Below are 21820 nucleotides of genomic sequence, written 5' to 3' on the forward strand. Positions count from 1 at the left end.
TGTATGTAATTTTGAGGCATGCTATTATGGTGTGTGTCTGTGTTTTATGCCTATTTATCTCTTACAATGAGTGTCTCCATCTTGCTGCAATCACATAAATTCCTGTAACTGACTACATTCTCCCAAATGATTGGTGCCCATTGGTACCTAGTAGCAATACCCATTGGTACCTAGTAGCAGTTAATGAGACAATTTTCTGTGGCTTATCTTAAACTTGGTGACATTTATCTGTGTACAAGGGTTAATTTTTACTGTAGTAATAATCAATTTATTTTTAAAAATCTGTCTCAGAGAAAGTAATTAATGATCTTGCCTTTTAAATACTTCTCTTAGCTAACTTTTTTGTATGTGAGAAGTTTTATGAAGGAAAACAATGTCAAGCATCTGGAGTAGAAACTGTGTAGAAACAATGTGGCTGTCTTATAAATAGAGCATTTTGAACATACAACAGAGTGGTACAGTCACCAGTGGACAGAGAATTTTTGAAGAGTAAAACAGACTATGTAACCCATGGAAATCCTTCTTCCTCTCAGCCTCTCCTCAGTTCAGTTTACTGTTTCCAGTTGTTCAGTAATTGGAGGTACTAAAAGATGAAGGCTTCTCACATATTTATGCATCTCATGCTTAATTTTAATGATCACCACGCTCAGTTGTCTCGGAGGCAGTAAGCCACTGCAGCCGTCAGACTGTACTTGGCTGCGAGGAACACCAGTCAGATGTGTAGATTGGTTTTTCCAGTCTTCTGAATAAAATGGTAGACTATAAAACTAATACTGGTGACAGAAATGCAAACTTACCTGGGATGAAATAGGACATGAGGGAAAGGTTTCTACTTTTCGCCTCTCTAATTTGGAGCAGAGAATGACTAAATCATTGCTGCCTACCCAGAATTGGTCCCCGCAGTATATTCTCTGAAAATTCTGGTTTTTTAAAAAATCATAAACATCAGGATTTTATCTATTTGATATTTACGTCAGTATAATTTTATGGGATAATTATGTGTGTTCTTTAGAGAAAAATGGGCAGAAAGCAGGAGATTTAGTCAAAAGTTCCTGCCTGTGCGTTATATGGCTATCCCCACCTTCTGTTTGATATTTATTTTGTCCACATGCATTCACAAATATAAATACTTGTAAAAATTTCCTTGTTGCATAGGAGAGGTTTTGTCACCTATAATGAGTGAACACTTCTCTGCATTTTATGAGGCTACCTGAGGGACTGCATATAAAATAGGGGAGCTGCGAGTGAGAAAAATGAACCAAAGTATGGCTTCTCCCCTGCTGAATGTTTAAAGCTGCAATGAAATTATTGATTTTTTTTTTTTTTCACTAGATTTAAAAAAAAAAAAATGCTGGGAGGGGATATAGTTCTTTCTGTTCATTATTCTAAGTTTTTGTAAATACTTCCTTAAAGTATTAAACTTACTTTAAGATTTTGTAAAACTTCCTAACAGCAGCAGTTGACATGGAATTACACACACAGAGTTAAGGTCTCATTTGTAGACAGCTCTGCAACCTTGGCTTGTACAGTGGTGATAACAGGCAAAGGGTACAGTTAATTTTCTCATATACCTTCAGCTGTCTTGTTTCTGAAAGTTAATTTTTTTTCTTATGGGACCATTTTTAGTTTTTCCAAAGCTATAAGCACCTTGTAATAATACCATTTTTTAAAGTATGCTGCCACTGAGAATTTTCTTATTTGCATGTACAATTTACATCAATCCAGAGACTAGAAGGAGAGAATATTTGGACAATAGTTAGCTTTTTCGTTAGAAAAAGGACCATCATTTGCAAATCCAATAGAGAAATTGCCATTGCAAGTCCCTCTGTCTCACTGAAAGACTGAAAGCCTTCATATTGCAAAGCTATGAAGCTTCCATTTTTAGTACAGAAGAGCAGCAGAGTAATGAAATTCTCAAAGCAACGTGCTGAAAATTACATTTCTTAAGTTACTTTTCTGAAGTAGCCTTAATAAGAGAAATATTTCAAAATCAGATTATTTTTATATGATGATATAGGTATACATCTATAGATACACATTTCCAAATCTAATTTCAGGCTATCAAACCTGAAAATATATATGTAAGTATGTATATGTATAAATACATAAACATATGTTTTTCCTGTATTTTAGAATTATTATTGGACAAAAACTAAATAATTGAAATACTTGTCTGTGTACTCTCTACTTCTCATCTCTGGACTCATGTCAATTCTACATTCAAATAAATTCTCATATGAGCGCTGGAGTTGATTTTAAAGTTGTTTCCCGCCCTTAATAAGTTCTATAAAGTTTTAACATGGAGCATTACAGTATCTGGAAAGCCATTCAAATTGGCATGCATTTGGTGTCTAGCGTTTCTAGGGAAGGCTTATATAGTATCCTAGTGTACAACTGCTGTGATTGTATTTCTCAGGTGATAGACAGTTAAAACTAGAAGGTGTGTGGGCTACCTTAAGAGCTCCCAGTTGGTGACCCAACAGTCCCCTGTACTACGGCCCCTTGTAGAGAGGTCTGCCTGCATAGTTTTGGTGATCCTTTCTAATGAGTGGGAAACCAGTGTCCCTAGTTGAGCTTGTCAGCTGCAGTCTCAGGAGTTACCTAAACACATATGGTTGCTGTGGTCAGGTCATCTTACTAGATGATATTTGGTAATGTTCAGAGTTGATGCCAATCAGCAGCGCAGATGGGAACAACCATGCCTATGATCTTAAGATATTTCAAGCGAGTGGAAGAAAAGGTTTTCATTCGAGAAGCAACCCAAAGGGAGGAGGTGGTAGTGGTCTCTCTCTTACTGGACTGTACGTACTGCGTATGACAACTTGTTACCAGTCCTAGAGCTCCATTGCCATTCACTCGTCTTCAACCCCGCGCTGCAGTGCTGAGAGATTTGCGTACTCACTGGCATCCATGTCTTCTGCGCCATCGTTCTTCTGTCTCCCAAAGGTCCTTTTCAAGCTTTGCTGTGTTGCTATTGCAGCTCCTCTGTCAGGATGTTTGTTAGCAGTATAGATCCAGACTCTTTTTGAGGAGTATGGGATTCAATCCATAGAACTTGTCGCACAACCTCATCCACTTTCATCTCTAACAGCCAGTGGTTACAGGTTCTGGCCGGCATCTGTCACCACAAGCTCTTGGCTGTCTGGAAAGACCACGTACAGCTTTCCTTTCAATTGCTGGTATGTCCTGCACTCAGAGTCTGTCAAGAATTTGATTGATCCCTTCAGAAAGTAAATTGTGATAGGGGGTATATGACCTGGTTGCTTGTAGGAGGGAGGAACAGGGTAGATGGCCCAAGAGGTCCCTCCCCTCTACAGGTTTAGGTTTTGATGCCAGTCACATTTAGTCATTTTTATAATGGAATGAGCAACAGAAAGTTTTACTCTTCAGACTCTGCAGGCAAGGAGTGTGTGTGTGTCCCTTCCAGAGGTGTTTGGCTGCAGGTGCACATCCTTCAGTGTCTTAATTCAGATCAGGGCTGTGTTTTTTGAATTCAATTTCCTGGTTGTCCTCACTCACTGTGCTTTGACTTGGGAGCATGCCTTTTCTTTATACAAAGTGAGAGATAGGCTCTGGGAGCACTCTTAAGTGTGTTGCCGCCACTAACAAAAAATTTACTCCAGAAGACCAGACTAGAGCTAGTTTTATGGAGAGACCGCTCTGAAACACGGAGCATGAGCATTAGGTCCTCAGTGTCAGCAGTTTCACCATATATTTCTGTTTCCCTTCCACCAGCCAGCCTGCTAGTGTGGGTATCAGCTCGCTGTCCTTGTGACTCTTACAAATCCTTTACAATCAGTGGGACTTGTTTTTGGATTCCTCTCCCGACTTGGTGTTGAGCTCAGCATCCCAGAAGTGATACAGAAGTAAAATCTAATGTCTGTCTTAGGTATGTAGTTTGAATAGTTTGGGACAGATGGAGGGAATATGTGTATTCTTCAGCCCAGAACTCATCTTAGTCATAGGCAAAGCAGGTAGTTGGCTAAAACAGCTGCCTGCCAGGAGCAGCCAAAGCAGCAGATTGCCCAGCTGCTCTCTCTGCTGTCTGCCTTTATTCACCTTTGTGGCAGAAACTCCACCGTGTCTGCCCACTGGGAAACCTGGAGCTCCTTCTGCTTCTGGGTTGAAAACTGTCCCGTTCCAATATAATTGTGCATATGGGACTAAGTTAACCTGAAATCAAACTAATGATCAGATGAACAAAGGCAAGCAACAAAAAATTTAATCACTGAAGCTGGAATATTTGTCAGATTTGCTCCAAGTATCTCTTATGTCATCTCAGAGTTTAGTGCCAGAGCTGTAGCCATTACCCTCATGCTGGGGAACTGGTCCTGACTTAGATCATCAGGCTTTGCTCCAGGCTTCACTATATCAATAGAAAAATTCAACATCGAGGGTCAGTTTGGTTTTAATGTCAAATACTGATTGATTTTAAAACCATGATTTAAAATTGACAAGCAGAAAATTTGTATTTACACCACTGATGTTAACGTGTGTTGTATAAGCCAAGCCAAACATTCAGTCTCACTTTTGGTACAGCATTTAGAGCACATTTTAGTAACAGTCCACCTGCAAAGCATTGATTTTAAACTCAGAGTTTCTTTGAGTTGACCAGAAGACCAAATAACCCAGTACGTATGTATTGAGATGAATCTTAATATGCACTAAGGTATATAAATCTTGAATTTTATGGCTTTTATTGTGTCAGAATGTCCAATCAAAATGTGTGTCAAGCTGCATTTGACTGGACGTTAGTATTCAGTTAAGAGGTGTTAAAAACATTTTGAAAGAGATTTTTATTAGTTAAACAAAATTATCAGAAATGTGTTTGGTACATGTAAATATTTAGACTTACATTTTTACAACTATTCATATATTTATATACATACACATGGGAGATGTAAGTTTGATCCCTTCAGGCAGAGGAAGGACTGAATCCAGTTCCCTTTTTCCTGTGTGGGCATGCTCATGTGTGTATTTGTCTGTGTCTAAATAAACAATGAGTCAACCTTTTATATATGAGAGATAGTTCTATTCTCCACAGTTATAGCACATACACTGTTCTTAAAAGCAGAATAATTTTTCTGAAAATTACAACTATATTTTTAAATTAAATTTAAAATGGATTATTTCAGAAACTAATCTCTAGCAGGTGTTTTTTTTTCCCTTGAATGATTTAATTAAGAGTATAATACTGTATCCTCACACTTTCCGCATAACAAGATCTGATTGTAGTGTATTTTTACCTAGTTCAACAAGCTGCCTAATGTAATGTGTTCTGCTACCTCCACTCCCCTCCGTAGTGCTGCTGGCTGTCCCAATACTACGGGAAATCACCCTGCTGCCTGATGGAGGCTATGACAAGATTGGGAAGCAGCAAATATTTTCACAGAGGGTTGCTTGTACTTGTTTGGGAAATAATGACGGTGTTTCTAAATAGCCAAGCAGTAGTAAGGCAGGTAAAATTCTAGGTAGATAAAAGTGAAGCAATGTATGTGGAGGGAGGAGCAGAGTCCTGTGATGGGTTGTGAGCTCATTGTTACCGTTTGGGAACAGCACTTCTGGGGTTACAGAAAATAAACCTGTAGTAATGTCAGTTTAAATACTTGTAGCAGTCAAGAAAAGTCCTAGAATATGACCTGCATTATTAGAAAAGGGATAGAGAAGAAAACAGCACGTTATGCTGCTATTCTAATCCATGATGCATGTGCATCCTGAATGTTGGGTGCAGTTCTAGTTTATCATTTCTCCCCCTTGTAAACACAGTGATGCAGCAGAACAGAAGGTCCAGAGAGGTGCAGCAAAAATGATCAGTGGAACATCTTCTGTATGAGTAACAAGTGGACAAGGACCCTTCAGGTTGGAAGGGAGGGCTGTGAAATGAAGTATATAAAATCATGAAGAGCGTAGAGGACACAAGTGGGGAGGATTTAGGGGACACCCACTGAATCTAGTGCAGAGCAGGTTCAAAATCAACAGAAGAAACTTATTCTTCCCACAACACAGAGCTGTGAAACTGCTTGCCTCAGAATAATGTAGATGTCAAAATTTTCACTAATTTAAAAAGTAACCAGACAAATTCACAGAAGATTAGGCTATTAGATATGAAGACAACACACCTCATTTAGGAATTCCGGGAGCCAAAAAACTACTGGAAACAGGCAGAGAATTTTTGGACAAGCAAGAATATATGCCTTCTTTTTTCTTAAGCTCTTCTCCATGTTTCTACTTCAGATGGTAACATAGTTCTGTTTATATTATTGCATGGAAGGTACTTATTAATTTCAAGTGTATGTATTAAAATGAGAGGAAATATATGAAAAGAACATAAAGGTCTAACTTTACTAAAGATACTGGGCAGCTTATCAGTGGAGAGGTGGAAATATGGCAATTCATTCACAAGTAGTAATAAAATTAATAGTATACCCTAAAATCTAAATTATAAAATACTGAAAGCTAAATTACCAGGTTTCTGACTTTGCAATATATTTTACTTAAAATATTTTTAAGACTAGAGCAAAATAATATATGGGTGCAGATTTTCAGTTGAGCTAACAGAGAGTAAATGGTTTCCAAGAGATGATTGTAGGCTGTCAGAGCAGAAATCCATGAACCAAAAATGCACTTCACAGAGCACAGGAGTTGTTCCAGTTTGTAGAATCAAAGATTTCTTTTCTAACAGTATTCATGAATAAGCTTTCTTTATTTTTTTATTAGAACTTGGAAGAGCTTTTAGAAGTAGGATTTCTAAAAGATCAGAATCCCTCACACCTGTTCTAGATCTCTAGCCTTTTCAGTGTTTTGATACTGAGCCCACGCAACTCAAATGTGTTGGTTACATGTGTCCAACATCTTAAAAAATTCAAGGGTGTTTGTGTTAACTCACAAATTCCTAAAAGTTGGTTGGTTTGGGGGTTTTTTTTGAATGGAAGTAGGCAGGATCTTGGATTAAGTATGGAGAGGTATAAAAGAGACAGGTAGTAAGAATGTTGGACCAGACTCTGCATAAAAGATAGTGACTACTGGCAAGCTGAAGAAAAGGCTGTAAGAGATCAGGTTCAAAGCATCCTTCCCTCTCTATCCTTCTAGATAATGATAGTACATATTAGAGATTACAGATCAGTTCTTTTGAAGCCTGTCATCTTTCTAGTGCAGTTTTGTGCTGTTGCCACCTGATCTCAAATTATTCTGATACATATTCCACCACATACTTTTTCTCTTGTTGAGATGGGTAAATTCCTATCAGAATTTGAGTGATATGAACTTGATTGGGTCATTCTTTGTGTTGGGAATGCTGTCTTTCATGTCATCTAATGATTCTGAAGGCAGATCTGGATGGGGGAGCGGTGAGCAGGTACCTGCTGCCAGCTTTTTGAGAAGCTGTCCTTCTATTGCCACCCAGGTCACTTGCCTTTTTGGGGACTGTCCTATTACAGTATATGCTATGGAAACAGTGAGTCCTATAGTCTTTCAGCACCACAATATTAGCGTTCACCTTAAACTTCTCAGGTCCATTGGTTTTAAATCAGAGAACTAAAGATTCTTTTCCTTTTAAATACCATGTTTGAGTTTGACTAGACATTTGTGTAGTGGTTTCCTAGCTGTATTCAAGCAGCAAAATAATGTATTTCTCTGTTTTAGCTCTTTATTCACTAATTCCATTTGAACATACTTCCTTTTTAATTAGAATTGTGCAACATCATACATCATCTCTGCGTTTAGGACTGTAAAAATCCAGAAAGCAAAGCTCATTTTCTGCAATTCATTTTGCAGTCATTTACCCTTAGAGCAATGAAAGCTTCAACTACAGATACTCATTTATTCTTTAAGAATCAGGATACTGTAGCAAGAAAGTGATCAACAGGAAAAGAAGTAATTATGGTTCATAAGATATATTTTTCCTGTATTGTTTTTTAATGACTCTTTCATCTATATTTTAGAAGATATATAGTAATGATTTAAAAAATTACTTTTATTGAATAAATATTTAGTCTTCAGTGTCATTTGTAATACATACGTTGAAAATGGGACTTTCTATTCATCCGTGAAGGTAAAGCTGAAATGAATAATGAAACCGTATAATGTAATAATTTACATTTTTATGCTAAGGTTACATAGTATACGGTGGACAAAACAGGCCAGTATGTCTGTTACGCATCATATGTGCTTGCCTGGTGACCTGTTTTCAGAGGCTTACAGCCATGGTTCATGATCTGAGTCAGACTTACCTTTTACAGTTGAAGATCAGATTCCCTTTACTGGTCTGCTGCTTCTCCTCTGCTGCTGCTGGCCATCCCTGGAGCGGTGGTGGCTGAGGGCGACGTAACCTCTCTACCTGTCCTTGCTTTTCACAGAGCAGTGTCTCATCACGGAGACATGCTGTTTGTGCCAGTTTTCTGGGATCCAGGCTCAATTACTTTGTTTAGGTAGTTGCTACTTTCAAATGACATTAACTATATGTTACTGAAGTTTGAACTATTTGTAGTTATTTCATTGGAAAGCTGTAACTGTTCTTCTAAGCGAGGTTTTCCATGTGTTTTTTATTTTCTGCATGGAATACTTGGCCAACTTAGAAGCCCCTGGAAGTCATCGTTTATGTGTATTCAATTGAATTTCTTTCAGAGGCTGTAAGCAGTGGTCTCTACACACTGTTTTTGTATTGAGTATATTTCAACCTCTATCCAAAAAGGTTTAATTAAATTTATTCGTCCCAACTTCAGCAGTTACTGTGGTGCCAGGCATCAAGCAAGGCTCGTGAGCTTGTTGTCCTCTTCTTTCAGTGGTGACTATTTGGAGGAAACATCAAGGACGAAAGGAGAAAATACCCCAAATGATGTGCAGATAGCAAAGGTCTAAATTTGGCTCAAGGATTGAACTGGAGAAGAGGGAGGGGGAGGATGGTTACCCCTGCAGTTGGATGCCGGGTGCCATAGTTCCAGGGTTTCTTTAATGTCTTCAAAGAGCTGTGAAGCGTGTAGCCAAAACGTGACTGAAACAAATGAAGATAGCAGCCTGCTACTACCACCTTAGTCTCATAGGGCACCAGCAGCAGATCTGCATTGCTAAAGCTAGGCTTTGCAGCCATGCAGGCATCAGTATGGTACCATGTAATGGGATTTTAATTTTAATTAGCTAAAAAATACAGTAAATTACAGGGTTTGATTGGTTTTTAACCATCATTTCTATTAAAGAATATTAATATATTCTTTGAAATCAAACACTCAACTTTGAAAGTCGAGCATTCAAAAAAAGTTGGAAGATGTCAGAATGAAGATTGTTCAAATTGTTTTAATTTGTCCCTTGCATGTATGCATAATGATAAGATCTTTAATTATGTGATCACATAATTTTTTCACAGGAGGAACGGTGCCCAGAGAATGTAACAGGGGTGTTTATTAAAGGAAGCTCTTGCCTCCAGAACCCTCGTCTTAATCGCTGGAAAGCGTAGTAATTTAAGTAGAGGGGTGCAGGAATCAAAAGCATGCTCTCTGAGGCATTTGAAAGCTTCAGTGAAAGACTGGCGTTTATTCTCGCTCTTTCAAGGAGTTTTTATGTGATTCTGGAAGGTCACTTATTTTGGAGGTGATCTCTCTGTTTCTAGTTGCTGTGGCACGCAGGCCGAGGTACCTGGGCTCTGAGCACAGCTGCATTTGGAATGAACACAAGTGTGCTGTGAATATATAAAATGCTGTATAAATGCAAAGTCCTCTGAAAAGTAAGGCCTGAAATGCCTTACACTGATGTGGTAATGCCAGGATCGCCAAAAGAACCCTCTAGTTTTAAGTAGCCAGTTTTTTTCTCTGTAAAATGGAGATACCATCACCTTACTACAGTTCAGTTAATTGTATGTTTTGAAGCATTCCTGCTGAATGCCATGTAGGGAAATTATGTATAATATATAGTTTTAATATATATAAATATATAATAAAAAATCTCTAATATAATATACATAATATATAATAAGGAATCCCATTTTGGCTAACATCCTATAAGTGAGGCTTTGGGAACACTGCTGGCTGATGGGGATAAAAAGAATGAGCAATCGCTCTGCAGTCTGAAAAAATGAGGCAGGATCCTACAAATACTCAGTTCGCTCCATAAAATTGAGCGTTCCCTGCGTATTTGCCATCACTGCACTAGATGAGGCAAGGATCCTATAGAGGGAAAACAGCATGTAATCATTTAGATATATGGATGTTTCCATCATTTTAAGTGCTTGACTTTCTGCTGCATTTAGTGTGCGGGTTGCCTGGCCATCCCAAATGTGCCAAGCCCTTTTAGACGCAGGTTTGGCAGTTTAGTTCCCCCAAAGCTCTTCATAAGAGGAAAACAGGAATGTTAGAGCCAGATTTCTCGCTGATTTTATTGTGTTTCCTTGCTGACAGCTGATCATTGGTGCAAGGAACCAAAATCCCAAAGACCATTTGTTCCTCGCTTTTTATGGAGAAGGAGGAGTTCTTAATTTTTGCAGAGTTAGCACATGAGTGAGTGTAGTAAGAATGTATGAAAATATTTCAAGGTAAATAGAGCCCTAATGAATAGATTATATTTAAAATAAAAAAATATATGAGGAGGAAAAGAAGAGATGGTTTTTCTCCACACGTGTAATTCTTCAGGACAAACTTTCTGATTCTATTTTTGTTTTCCATGAAAACAACTCTAAATCTGCTATGAGGGTTTCCACTTAATTTCCCAAGCTAAACAGGAAATGTATTTTTCAAAAAATCAAGTATTTATTATCTACATTACTGAAATCTGAATTTATGCCTATAATTTTTGATCCTGGCTCTTACTGGTCTCCTTTGCATGTGGCAAAGGTAAATACGTTGGTGTTTTGTATTAATAATCCTCCACATCTAAGCATCACAGTAAAACCCAGTTAAGACAACAAGCTAAAATAATTTTTCCACTTCCTCCTGTTTTATGTCTGTTCTTAGACTTTCTTAAAGTTGCATTTACCATTTCTCAGGCAAATAAATTCATAAATCTCTTCTGCTTTGGTGAGGGAATACATGTATGTCTTGTCTTTCACACAACATTGCAGCATCCCTTACAGTACCTACTTCGCTTTGCAAAATCAGTTACAGAATATAAAGTGAAGATCAATTTATCAATTGAAATGGACCACATACTAGTCTTTAGGCAATTTTCCTAAATTTGTTGTCGTAGAAGAGGTTGATACCATAAATAGCGGGGCGTTACTACATTTTTCAGATAACACTATATGTATAAAATACGGAAACATGGAATGATTGTTTTAAATTCAAAAGGCTCTTTTGTCATGCTTACACATGTTCTAGAAGTCTAGAGACATTTTTCTTCTGAATTGGAAGGAAATGAAACAGTAGCCTGTCAGTTCATAATGTTACTCACTTTCCCTGCTTAAATGCATTTTTAAAATGACTAGAATATCTACTTTAAAAAAAAATAGCTAACTTCAGTAGAGAATGAGTCTAGTTTGCTATTTATCTACCTTAATAGGCAGGAGTTCATGTGAAAGAATCAGTCTGGCTTCTCGTGTGCTAACAGTGACAGGATGCAGGTATCATAAAGTAGCATGATTATGTGCCTCCCAGGTATAATTCTGATAACCACTGAAGGAGTACTGCAGCCAAGATGAGTCTTGTTAGTTTATTTATCCATAAATTTATTCTCTTTCTTAAACTGTATTTTGAAGCATTTCAGTAAGAAGTTCAAACTTGGCAGTGAAGAAGAAATACACATATAGATATAAATGTTTAATAGTTTAACTTCAGTGTGAGTAACAAGACATTTCAACAGATTGTGAAAGTCATTTTTTTCTTAATACGTAATCCTTACAGTTTAAATTGAAATGGCTGTAACTGATCTTTTGTGCTTACAAATGAAGACTATTTTAATAATCTGCTCCCATATGACAGAAACATATATATCGTCATGTAATCCTTTGTCCACAAGACTCTCGCAATATGTTCTCCAGGCTGAAAAAATAGAGTTATTACCTTTTCGTGGTAGCTGGGGAAAATGTTATGTGAGAGTTCCATTCAAAGTCATGTCTGAGATTTTTCCTTTCACGTTCACCTGCTGAGTCTTTAGCGTGATCTTTGGGTGTAACTGTAAGAGCATTTTAGCTTGGATCGGGAGCACTTTAGCCCTTCCGAATCAAATCTCCTTATTGTTTCCATTTATTGCTATGTGTTGCTCCTTGATTCACATCCCCAGAGCATGGGGGTGGCATCAGTTACAGGAGGAGCCAGTGAGAAGACGGACTGGCTGTGCAGAGCTGGCGCGCATACCTGCGGACAAGGGCTGGCTCGGTGGGACTGGACAGGAGCGGTGAGCTGCCCTCTGCGCAGCGTGCCCAGCCTGGGGTTGCGTGGTCTTCAGTGCCAGCTGTTTCCCTGCAGTTTTGTTCCCACTGATTGCTACATACGTACAGCCCATCCTCATTATACATGTCTGTCTGTAACAAAATGTTGTTTATCAGTATTAAGTGTTTCGGAGACTGTTGATCAGGCCATAATATTCTTAAAGGAAACATACAATAATGCTGGTATCCAAATTGGAGTGATCCAGTTGGAAGCCTGATGCTTCAGCGTGGCCCAGAAGACAACTCTGGAGTTGTCTGCTGCCTTTTCTTGTGCAGCCTTACCTCTCACTTTTGCACACCCAGCGTATCGTGGTTCCTAGCAGTGGTGGAAGCCCAGCAGCTGTCAGATGTCTCCTTGTGTGCTGCCATTATGTCCAAGTTGCTCACAAGCCACTGTCATCCCCGTATGGAAAGAAGAAATAACAATATGACTCCATAGAGATGCCCCAGATGTAGCATCTAGCCACAGTACTGAAAGCTTTGGAGCTCCATGCTGTAAATTAAGAGTGTATTGATCAGTATTTTGCTTCTTTTCTGTCCGCAGTTACCAATTACAATAACGTGGTAGAAGCAAACTCAGATTCAGATGATGAAGATAAATTGCATATAGTGGAAGAAGAAAGTGTAACTGATGCAGCAGACTGTGATGCTAGTGTGCCAGAAGATGACTTGCCAACAGACCATACAGTATTACCAGAAAACAGTGAAAGAGAAGGGAGTACAAACAGTTGCTGGGAAGATGAAGGTATGTTCATTTTCACTGATGATGTTATGTAGAGAAAGGTTTCTAAAAAGGTTTGATAGAACATTTTTTTGGTCACTTTGTTACTGAAATAACATGTAATAGTCACAATCAAAAAAGAGGTTTTCTATTGTGTTTACTGTAATATATTTTATGTTCTTTATTTAATATTTGAGGCAGATTTTGAGGTGCATTCATTCTACTTGCATTGTTAAACGGGAGCTTCAAATCTGTGGATGCAGCATTCTCAAGGGTGATCAGAAACTAGTTACTTGCTTTTAGTTTTTCCAAGTCTTTTTGCGTGGCACGTCTCTGCCATAGCTCCCGGTAAGGTTCAGGGTTTGCTCAGCTTGGGGAGTAAGCAGTAAACCAAAAACATGAAACAAAATAATATTCAGATGTAAATTTCTCCCTGTGAGCTGCTTCTGACTTTTCTCTTGTAAAATATAGCCAGAAAAAATAACTTTTAGATTATTAGTTTTAGAATTGGCTGTCTTACTCGTAATGAATCTGTGTTTTGAAAACAGTGGAAGGAGGTAAATGTTGTACATAGTATGCAGCAGCTTTAGAAGCTAAAAATTTTAAGCCATCAGGAAATGGGCCTTTTTTTTTACTGTGGAATCAGACACTGCATTTCATAATATCACATGGCATGCTTACTTTTGAGCCAAATGGGCATAAATGCATAAATTAGTGGAATTTATTGTGGAATTTGGCCTTACTCCCCTGAAAGATACAGAATATTTTCCGGTATATCCCTGTTTGTGTCTGAACTCCAGCCACAATTCTATAGCATCCACCTTGTTAAAACTGGTGTTTTAAGACAAATTGCATGACCTCACATCTAAGTGAACAGAAAGCAGTCATATGGTCCCTAACTGCAATCCAGCTGAGAGAGAGCAGCTGAGTTCAAAGAATAGCATCAACTCAGACTGTTTTTACATAGCTGCTATTGCCAAGGTATGCTGTGCAGGGAAATGAGTATTTTGGAGCTCAATTATTAGCTAGGTAATTTTCTTAGTTCTCCTATAATATCTTTGCTCTACTGCAGGCTATATCTATCAGGAATTGCAGTTACATAAAAATGGGCTGTGTGTAGAGTATTTCTTAAACCCTGTGTAGGAAACCTGAAATAGGGAGTGAAGAGCAGCACTGGCTCACGGAGGTGCTGGGCCAAGACCTTTTGGACTTAACGTTTCCTGGAGATGTACCTACAGGTAGTCATGACACAGCGTCTTGCCTCAGACAACCTTCTGGGGTTTTTCAGAGCTCTAGATGTGCGGTGGCATCTTTTTTGACTCCTTATTTCAAATGTACCAATTTGTAACCTTTTAAAATTTGTTTGCTAAAATGAAGCATTTGAACCAAATTCTACTGTGATTGTAGAATCACAGTGTAGGCAGTGTTTTCTCTGCCTTGGTCATTGCTGATGAAGATAGGCTTTCATCAGTGTTTAGACAGACAAAAGATTAAACACTTGCCATGCAGGCTTGCTCAAACTACCATAAATTTCTTCTGTAAAAATTATGCGTTCTGAAGCCTCTTTTGTAGCAGTCTGGAGGGTTTTAAAATAAATTGTTTGAATTTTTGGCAATGACTACATGAGAAAAATGAAGGCTACGTTAGGTTTTATGGAGCTTTGATTTGCTATGGTAAAGTACTATTTACTTTTTTATAGCTTTCCTAGAAAGAAAGGTGTGAGCTGAAAATGTTATCATCAGTCTTGCTTGCACATTAAAAATTGGAGAGAGAGGTATTGAATACATGATCTCTCTTATACAGGGAAAGGTGCTGGGGTAGGTGCCTGTGCAACACTAATATCTTCAGGACTGGTGATTATTTTTAGAAAACATACACTACAGCAGTTTTAGTAAGTTGTGTTTCATCAGTAAAGTAGTACTGAAAGTTCCTGGTTTTAGCTGAACTTGACAGAATGATTTTTTTACATATTTATTCTGCTCACGAATGCCCAAGAATAGAAACAACACACGTAACATTTCTTTATCAGATTAGTTTCCTTCCGTTTCCAGTCACTCTAACTGAATTTCTAAAAGACCTTTGGAACAGGTGTTTTAAATATAAGGTGTGTATCTCAAGAGGTTTAACTGAAAGTCATACGAGTTTGAAAAAGTGAACCACATGTATCCTGCACAAGTTGTTGGCAGTGTGCCAGCATTCATGTGTGCAATGATTCTCTAATATGATTTTTTTCATTTAAAGTAAAACCCACATTACAATTAAAAAAAAAAAAAATAAGCAAAAGTTAAACTTATTGACTTAATATATTAATACATTTTAAAAGCTTTATTATGTATTATAAGTATTTAGCAAATCTAGAGTTCTCAGACCCGGTATTAAGATATCATCTTTGAAAAAAATGAAAATTTAAAAAAAATTGTCCAGACCTTGAAAGAACCCTTAAAAATTAATGAAGATATGTTTAAGCTCTTCCTAGAACTCAAAAATTCCTTTAACTCATAAAATTTTGGGTTGAGCCTATGTGCTGTAAGACAGATTGTGTTCTTCCAGTGTGGTGGGTTGCTGAGGAAGGTTGCTGTGCTATTTTGTATTAATTCCTTTTGGGACAAAGGCTAAAAAAGTGTAGCATCTTTTTGATCAAGTTTTTACTTGAAGCAAACAATCAGGCAATACTGTAAGCTGTAAACAGTGCTTGCTACATGCATATCAGAAAATTAGCTCTAAAAAATTTAAATTAGCAACTCTTTTGATGGGCTTTGGAATTTATTCTCTTCTCTGAAGATAAGACTGCGGTGGAAATTTCAGTGAAGTTTGTCTTTCTGCCTACAACCAAAATTTCCATTATGCTAACGGTTTAAATTTGATTGGTTATCTTACCCATGCAGAGATCTTTACAGTCAGCCTATGACACAGTGATTGTGTCTTGCATGTTCGCTGCTAGTACACACTGTTGCCTGTGATCTGAAAATCATTAGCATTTAACCCTAGGAAGTCCCACCGTATCTCTAAGCAGCTGCTCACAAGCAGTGATGAGATACAGAAGCCCAAGAACATGTTTTACAATTATCTGGTTTGTCCAGATGTAATGCCAAGAGGGATATTCATGCCCTAGATGCTATTCTTGGAGACCTGTATTTAAGCGGTCATTCAGCAGGTAGCTCAAATTTCTTCTGGAGTTCAGAGCTGTGACTTCTGCTTGGTGGAATGGTGTCTTAAGATCTGTTCCCCATCATCATGTCCCTTTCCCTTGCTTCCCAGCAGCTGTATTTGCAGCGTGGTAATTGGGCTTCTGAGGGCACAATTGCAAAGTTGCCTTCCTATGTGGACCATACGTAGCTATAAAGACGAAGCTCTACTTAATGTTTTTCACATAATTAATTATTCCTACAGCATTTAAGAAGACCACCCCCTGTGGAAAGGGCTCCTGCCTGTCTTACACCCCACTTTTAGATATTGGGAAGACACAGTACCAAACAGAGGTTATGATTATTAGAGTTGAGAGGGTTTTTAACTTCACTGACATTAATCTATAATGCCATAAATTCCTTGACATTCCCTTGGGAAGCATAGCTTTTATTTGTACTGAACCCAATGGAATTTGCTAGAGACACTATAATTTAAATTTCTATGAGTAAGAACTTACCGATATTCCCCCTTTCCATAGAGCCTGTTTCATAATGGAGAAAAATCACAAACCCTTTTTAAAGAAAAGTGGCGCGTTTGCATCCTACTTGTTTTTAAGAAATTAAATTTTGAGTTTAAATTTGCATTGCATGCAGTCATCCATCTTAGAAATTCTGAACCAAATTTGTGGTATCATGAGCCAAAAATATTATCAGTTCACAGCCAGTATTGACCAATAAAATGTGGACCGTTTGGGGGAGCGGCGGTTAGATGACAAATAAAATTAAAGTAAGATTTAAGAGTTACAGTTTCCTTTTAAGCATATTTCTTGATTGTGACTATTCAGATATTTGGGGTCTGTGGAATTTTATCAAAGTAGACAGAATTAACAATCTTTTCCTTTGAGGAAGCTGGTATTATCTGAGAACTGAACGTTCTCCTAGAATTTATCATCTTCCATATAAAGGAGAAATTGGATTCTCCTGTAATTAAAAAGCTGGAATGTCCTGGGGTTTTGACTAGCCAAGCCAAAGGATTTTTCCCTGCACTGGAGTGAAATAAGGTAAACAACAGTATAACATTTGCCATTTCAAATCATAGCAGTTGTATAGTCTGACCTCCTGTATCATGAAAGGGTCTTTTTCTGCAGTGTAGCTCTGAAGCATCTAAGGTTTCCATAATAAAACTATGAAGTAATTCTTTAATTTCACATGTATTAGCATAGCATACTACTGATAAAGGAGTGAAACAACCAACATAGCTTTCCTATGCATTCCTGCAATAAGCCAGAGGTGCCAGCAGCAGCCTTTCCAATAGGAACTTCCCAGCCTAGGCTACCCAACAAACATAAATTAGGAACAACTTGGGCCGTTGATGGATTTGAACCAACAACCTGTAGTGAGTTAAAAGTTCCATGCTGCATCCTTGAGCGCTGCAGCTCAGCAGGAGCTGCTGGAGCTTCAGAGGCAGGTAGGCTCCACAGCATCAGTTCTACGCACATCTGGTATCTGCAAACTCGTATTGAATATTGGAATTGATATGTGAAACATTTTTGTAGTGCACAGCTGATCTGAAGTGGGGAGCATGTGTTTAAAATCCTTGTTTGTTTAAGAAGTCACAGCCTATAAGTGGTTTCTAGAAGATTTACAAGAAAGAGAACGCATTAGGTAGCTGTTTGCAGACATTACCAGCAAATTCTCAATCATTTCTGAAAACTGCTAATTGGAGAAAATAATGTAAACTTATTTGTTTTATGATACTCTGGTTTCCAGAAATAATATTCCAGTGTATCAGATAGCTGTGTTTCTAGATAGGGTTATTTAAGTAGCTGAATCTTTATTTGCTGGAGAAACACACTGTCCCTGTCTTTACCTCTCTTCAAATAATGGTTAGCGTTTAGTATTGCTTCCTTTTAAGATTTAATTTCTTTAACCATGGATTATCTTTGTCATTCAACACACTGCTGAAATAATGTGCAATCCATATTTTTGAAAGAACATTGGTTTTAAATGCAGTTCTTCTAAACAATACAGAAATGGAAAAAATTGCTGAAGAAATAACTCAAATATATTAGGCTGTTGTGTGTGTGGCATTTTTTTGTTGGTGTGTTTGGTTTTTTTTAAATATTCATTCTTCTTTCTGTGAAATGTACTATTTCAGCTGGAAAAGAAACAAAGGAAATCCTGGGGCCTGAAGCTCAGACAGATGAAGTTGGATGTACAGGTATTATTTTGTTAATCTGAGTCCCTTATTCATAAAGTGCTATTGAATTTTGGCTAGGTGAGTATCCTTCTGAAATCTTTGAAATTCTCTGACCTCTCTTTATAAACCGCTTTGCTCTTCCACACTAGAGGTCTTTAACGGTAAGCAGCGTTTTAGCTGAGGAGGAAGAGCCTGGGCTCCTTTCAAAAGTCCTGGGTGCGGAGATGTCACTGGCCAGTGGCACAGAGGAGTCCTCTCGCGTGAGGGCTGACCCCAGCACCGCTGCAGCACCATTGCATCTCCTAAGAGCAAAACAAGGGATGGCGCTGATCTTACCTGTAATTGTAGAGAATACAAGTACGGGTCAACAGATAGTGTTTTAAACTAGTAAGTAATGTACCAAATTAAACTTGAGCTAATACTGCATCTTCTTATCAACTCCTCTGTTTCTACTGATTATACAGAAGGCAAAATAAAATGTGTACCTCAGTTTCAGAACCAAACAAAAACAGATGCTTTGTTCTTTCTCTGGTTGACAGAAAATTTAACATATGGCCCATCCAGCTTTTTAAAAGATTTTTAGACTTTTTTGGGTTTTAATGGCCTTAACAGTAAATAGTTAGATATTATCAGGGTAAGCCTTATTTGGAAAAAAAATGAAAAAAAAAAAAAAGACAAAAAAACCCCAAAACCTAAACAATGATATTTTAAAAATTGTAGATTCACACACTCTTTTTAGTTACTATAAAGTCAGATCTCTCCAAACAGTTGTGGAGAACTACATTATGTATTGCATTACAGTCTATATGTGAGACTGCCTCGTGTCATAAAAAGATTGTGTCAAATTGTAAACTGAGTATGTGATTTCACACTGAAAGATGAATCGTAAAACTTCTCCTTCCTATTAAAAATATACCTCACATTATTGATAGTGGAGAAGATCTGTCATGATTTAGTGTGCCACAGGCAGAGCTCTCACAGAATGTTCCACCATGGTGAAAGTACTCTATGAACAATGTATTTAGGCAAATACTTGATAGCAAATATTTATCATACAAATGTTAAGTAAAATATTTAATTTATTATTTGTTAATTTTGAAATACAGTTGTTCATTGATTGTTTTCTTAAGTTTTAAACTGGAAAATGTTGAAGGATGTTAACTAGATCTGAAGCTTTTTTGATAGCCATTTCCAACACTGGAGAACAAGCCACTCAAAGTTCAAGTTCACTGCATTTCAGCCAGCCAACTTGTTATTCAGAGTTTAAATATCTTCTGGGCTTGCACTAATGAACAGGTCTTAAATAACATTAAAAATTATGTCTTGAAGGCAACAGATTTACTTTTGCAAACGTAGGAGCTAAGATGGTAAGCTGGCCTTCAGACTACAAGGGCTAAATCATAATTAACGGTGCATTTAAGATTTTTAGGGAAGTTGAGGGGAACAGCTAAATCTAAAATGATAAAAATGCACTGACTTGAAGAGGCAAACTGTGGTTTTAGTCAGATTTTTAAATGTCATTATGCCACTGGTTCTCTCTTTTAAAACTTGGCATATTCCTGAATCTTAAAGGGCTTTACCCATACTAGTATTTGTAAAGAGTTTTGAAATCCTTGGATAGAGGTTGATTTGGCAATGTGAATTACTGAATCTCATTTACGTTCTTTTTAAACTCTTCGTTTCATATCTTGGATCTTGTTTTTCATTCTTAGTAAAAGAAGATGAATGTGATTCTGATGCAGAAAATGAACAAAACCATGACCCTAATGTTGAAGAATTCCTTCAACAAGAAGATACAGCTGTTATCTACCCTGAAGCACCTGAGGAGGACCAGAGACAAGGCACACCAGAAGCTAGTGGTCAGGATGAAAATGGTAAATATGCCACCAGTTCAGTTCTTACAAAATAAATTGTACTAACTACTTGAGCCAAAAGTTCTGTTGTATTTTAGAAGACAATAATGCATACACATGTGACTTTGGGGGGGGAAATCTTAGTTAAATAATTATAAGAAGATGGGATCATCATACAAAAAACATTACTACTTGATTTTGTGAAACAAGACAAGCGCTGGAGTTCAGTAGTATGGGTACCTAAATGATAACCTCAAGTAAGGAAATAAAAATTCAAGCTTTCATAAATCTATTTGGTAGCATTATATGAAAGAACAGAACAAACATTTATTAAATATAATGGGAGTGAAGCAAGATAGTGTGGTTTTATGTAAGACTTAACTTTGGGGGAGTTATAACATCTTTCTTTTCTTTTTATATTTCTAAACAAAATGCCCAAAAGGATCTATTAGATAGGAGTTCTTTTATTAGGTAGCCAGTCTATGACAGGCTTTTTTTTTTTCCTCTTCCTGAAAAGACAGCAATGGAGAAAAAACAAACGTTGTTTATACATAAATATTTATGTCAAAAAATAATGACCAGTTGTTATTTTTAAGTAGATGTCTGTTTTCTCTGAGGAAGTTTCATGCTTAAGATGTTCTTCTGAGTGAAATAAGTCATACTTTGTTCATTTCTTCATCATGAAACATTGAAGGCATCTTCATAATGAAATATTTGAAGGCAAAACCTGTTCAGACTGGTTTGGCGTTCTGTGCTGCTTTCTGAAGTGTTCAGCTTTCATAACCTGTGACAACTGCAGTTTCAACTAGATTGTGTTCCTTTATTGGAGCACTTAAGATTTTTCAAAAGAAAGTAACATCCTACATAAAGGGTTAGGACTGTTTGTGTTCCAGTTGTTTAAAAAAGATTTATATAATTGAACTTAAAATGTCATTGGAACTGTATTACTGTACTGGTATCTAAGGGAGAGCAGTGAAAGGGGTAATGCTAACAATTTTGTTCTGCTCTTCCAGAGATTTTATGGTATTAGAGATTTTAGCAAAAAAGTAAATTAAAATATTTGAGAAATTTAAACTGTGTACATGCCTATTTATATACAGAAATAGGACCTGAATTACTAATATTTTGTGGTTTACTTTACAAGTTTTGCAAAATTCAAGCAAGATATATGCTCAACAGTAGCATCTTAAAAATTATAATTTAAGATTTCAATCTGTGTTTGCAGTGGCACAGATTGTCAAGTTAGTTCTACAGCCTTGCAATATGATTTCCATGTAATCATTAAAAATACACATTTGTTTTAATAATTTATATGAGACCTAGCCCAATAAGTTCACAAGGAAGTATTCTGAAAATCACGATGCTGAACAATGATGTTAAACATTGTAATAATTTGGAACAGAAAATGCCAAAATAATGTAGTTATATTTGCTAAAGATACATGCTTCCAAACTGGGGGACTGAACAGGAGAAGTGACAGAGAATTAGAGTCATCAGTGGCTTTGGGAAACCATTGCCACTTCACCATTTGCTCCAATGGAAACAGAATTTAAGTTAATGTGTTTCTGATGT

General features: G+C 37.2%; 1 protein-coding gene across 1 annotated transcript in view; it reads left to right on the plus strand.

The window, feature by feature from the left end:
* ZEB1 (zinc finger E-box binding homeobox 1) overlaps nt 1-21820 on the plus strand; it is a 123045-nt gene that overhangs the window by 85827 nt on the left and 15398 nt on the right. Inside the window, exons 2-4 of the mRNA XM_010585140.1 lie at nt 12894-13094; nt 18354-18416; nt 20108-20269. Of these exons, the coding sequence (XP_010583442.1) occupies nt 12894-13094; nt 18354-18416; nt 20108-20269 (426 nt within the window). The remainder of the gene's footprint in view (nt 1-12893; nt 13095-18353; nt 18417-20107; nt 20270-21820) is intronic.

Source organism: Haliaeetus leucocephalus, unplaced genomic scaffold, assembly GCF_000737465.1.
Source record: "Haliaeetus leucocephalus isolate CR32 unplaced genomic scaffold, Haliaeetus_leucocephalus-4.0 Scaffold0, whole genome shotgun sequence".
In the NCBI taxonomy this organism is placed as follows: Eukaryota; Metazoa; Chordata; class Aves; order Accipitriformes; family Accipitridae; genus Haliaeetus; species Haliaeetus leucocephalus.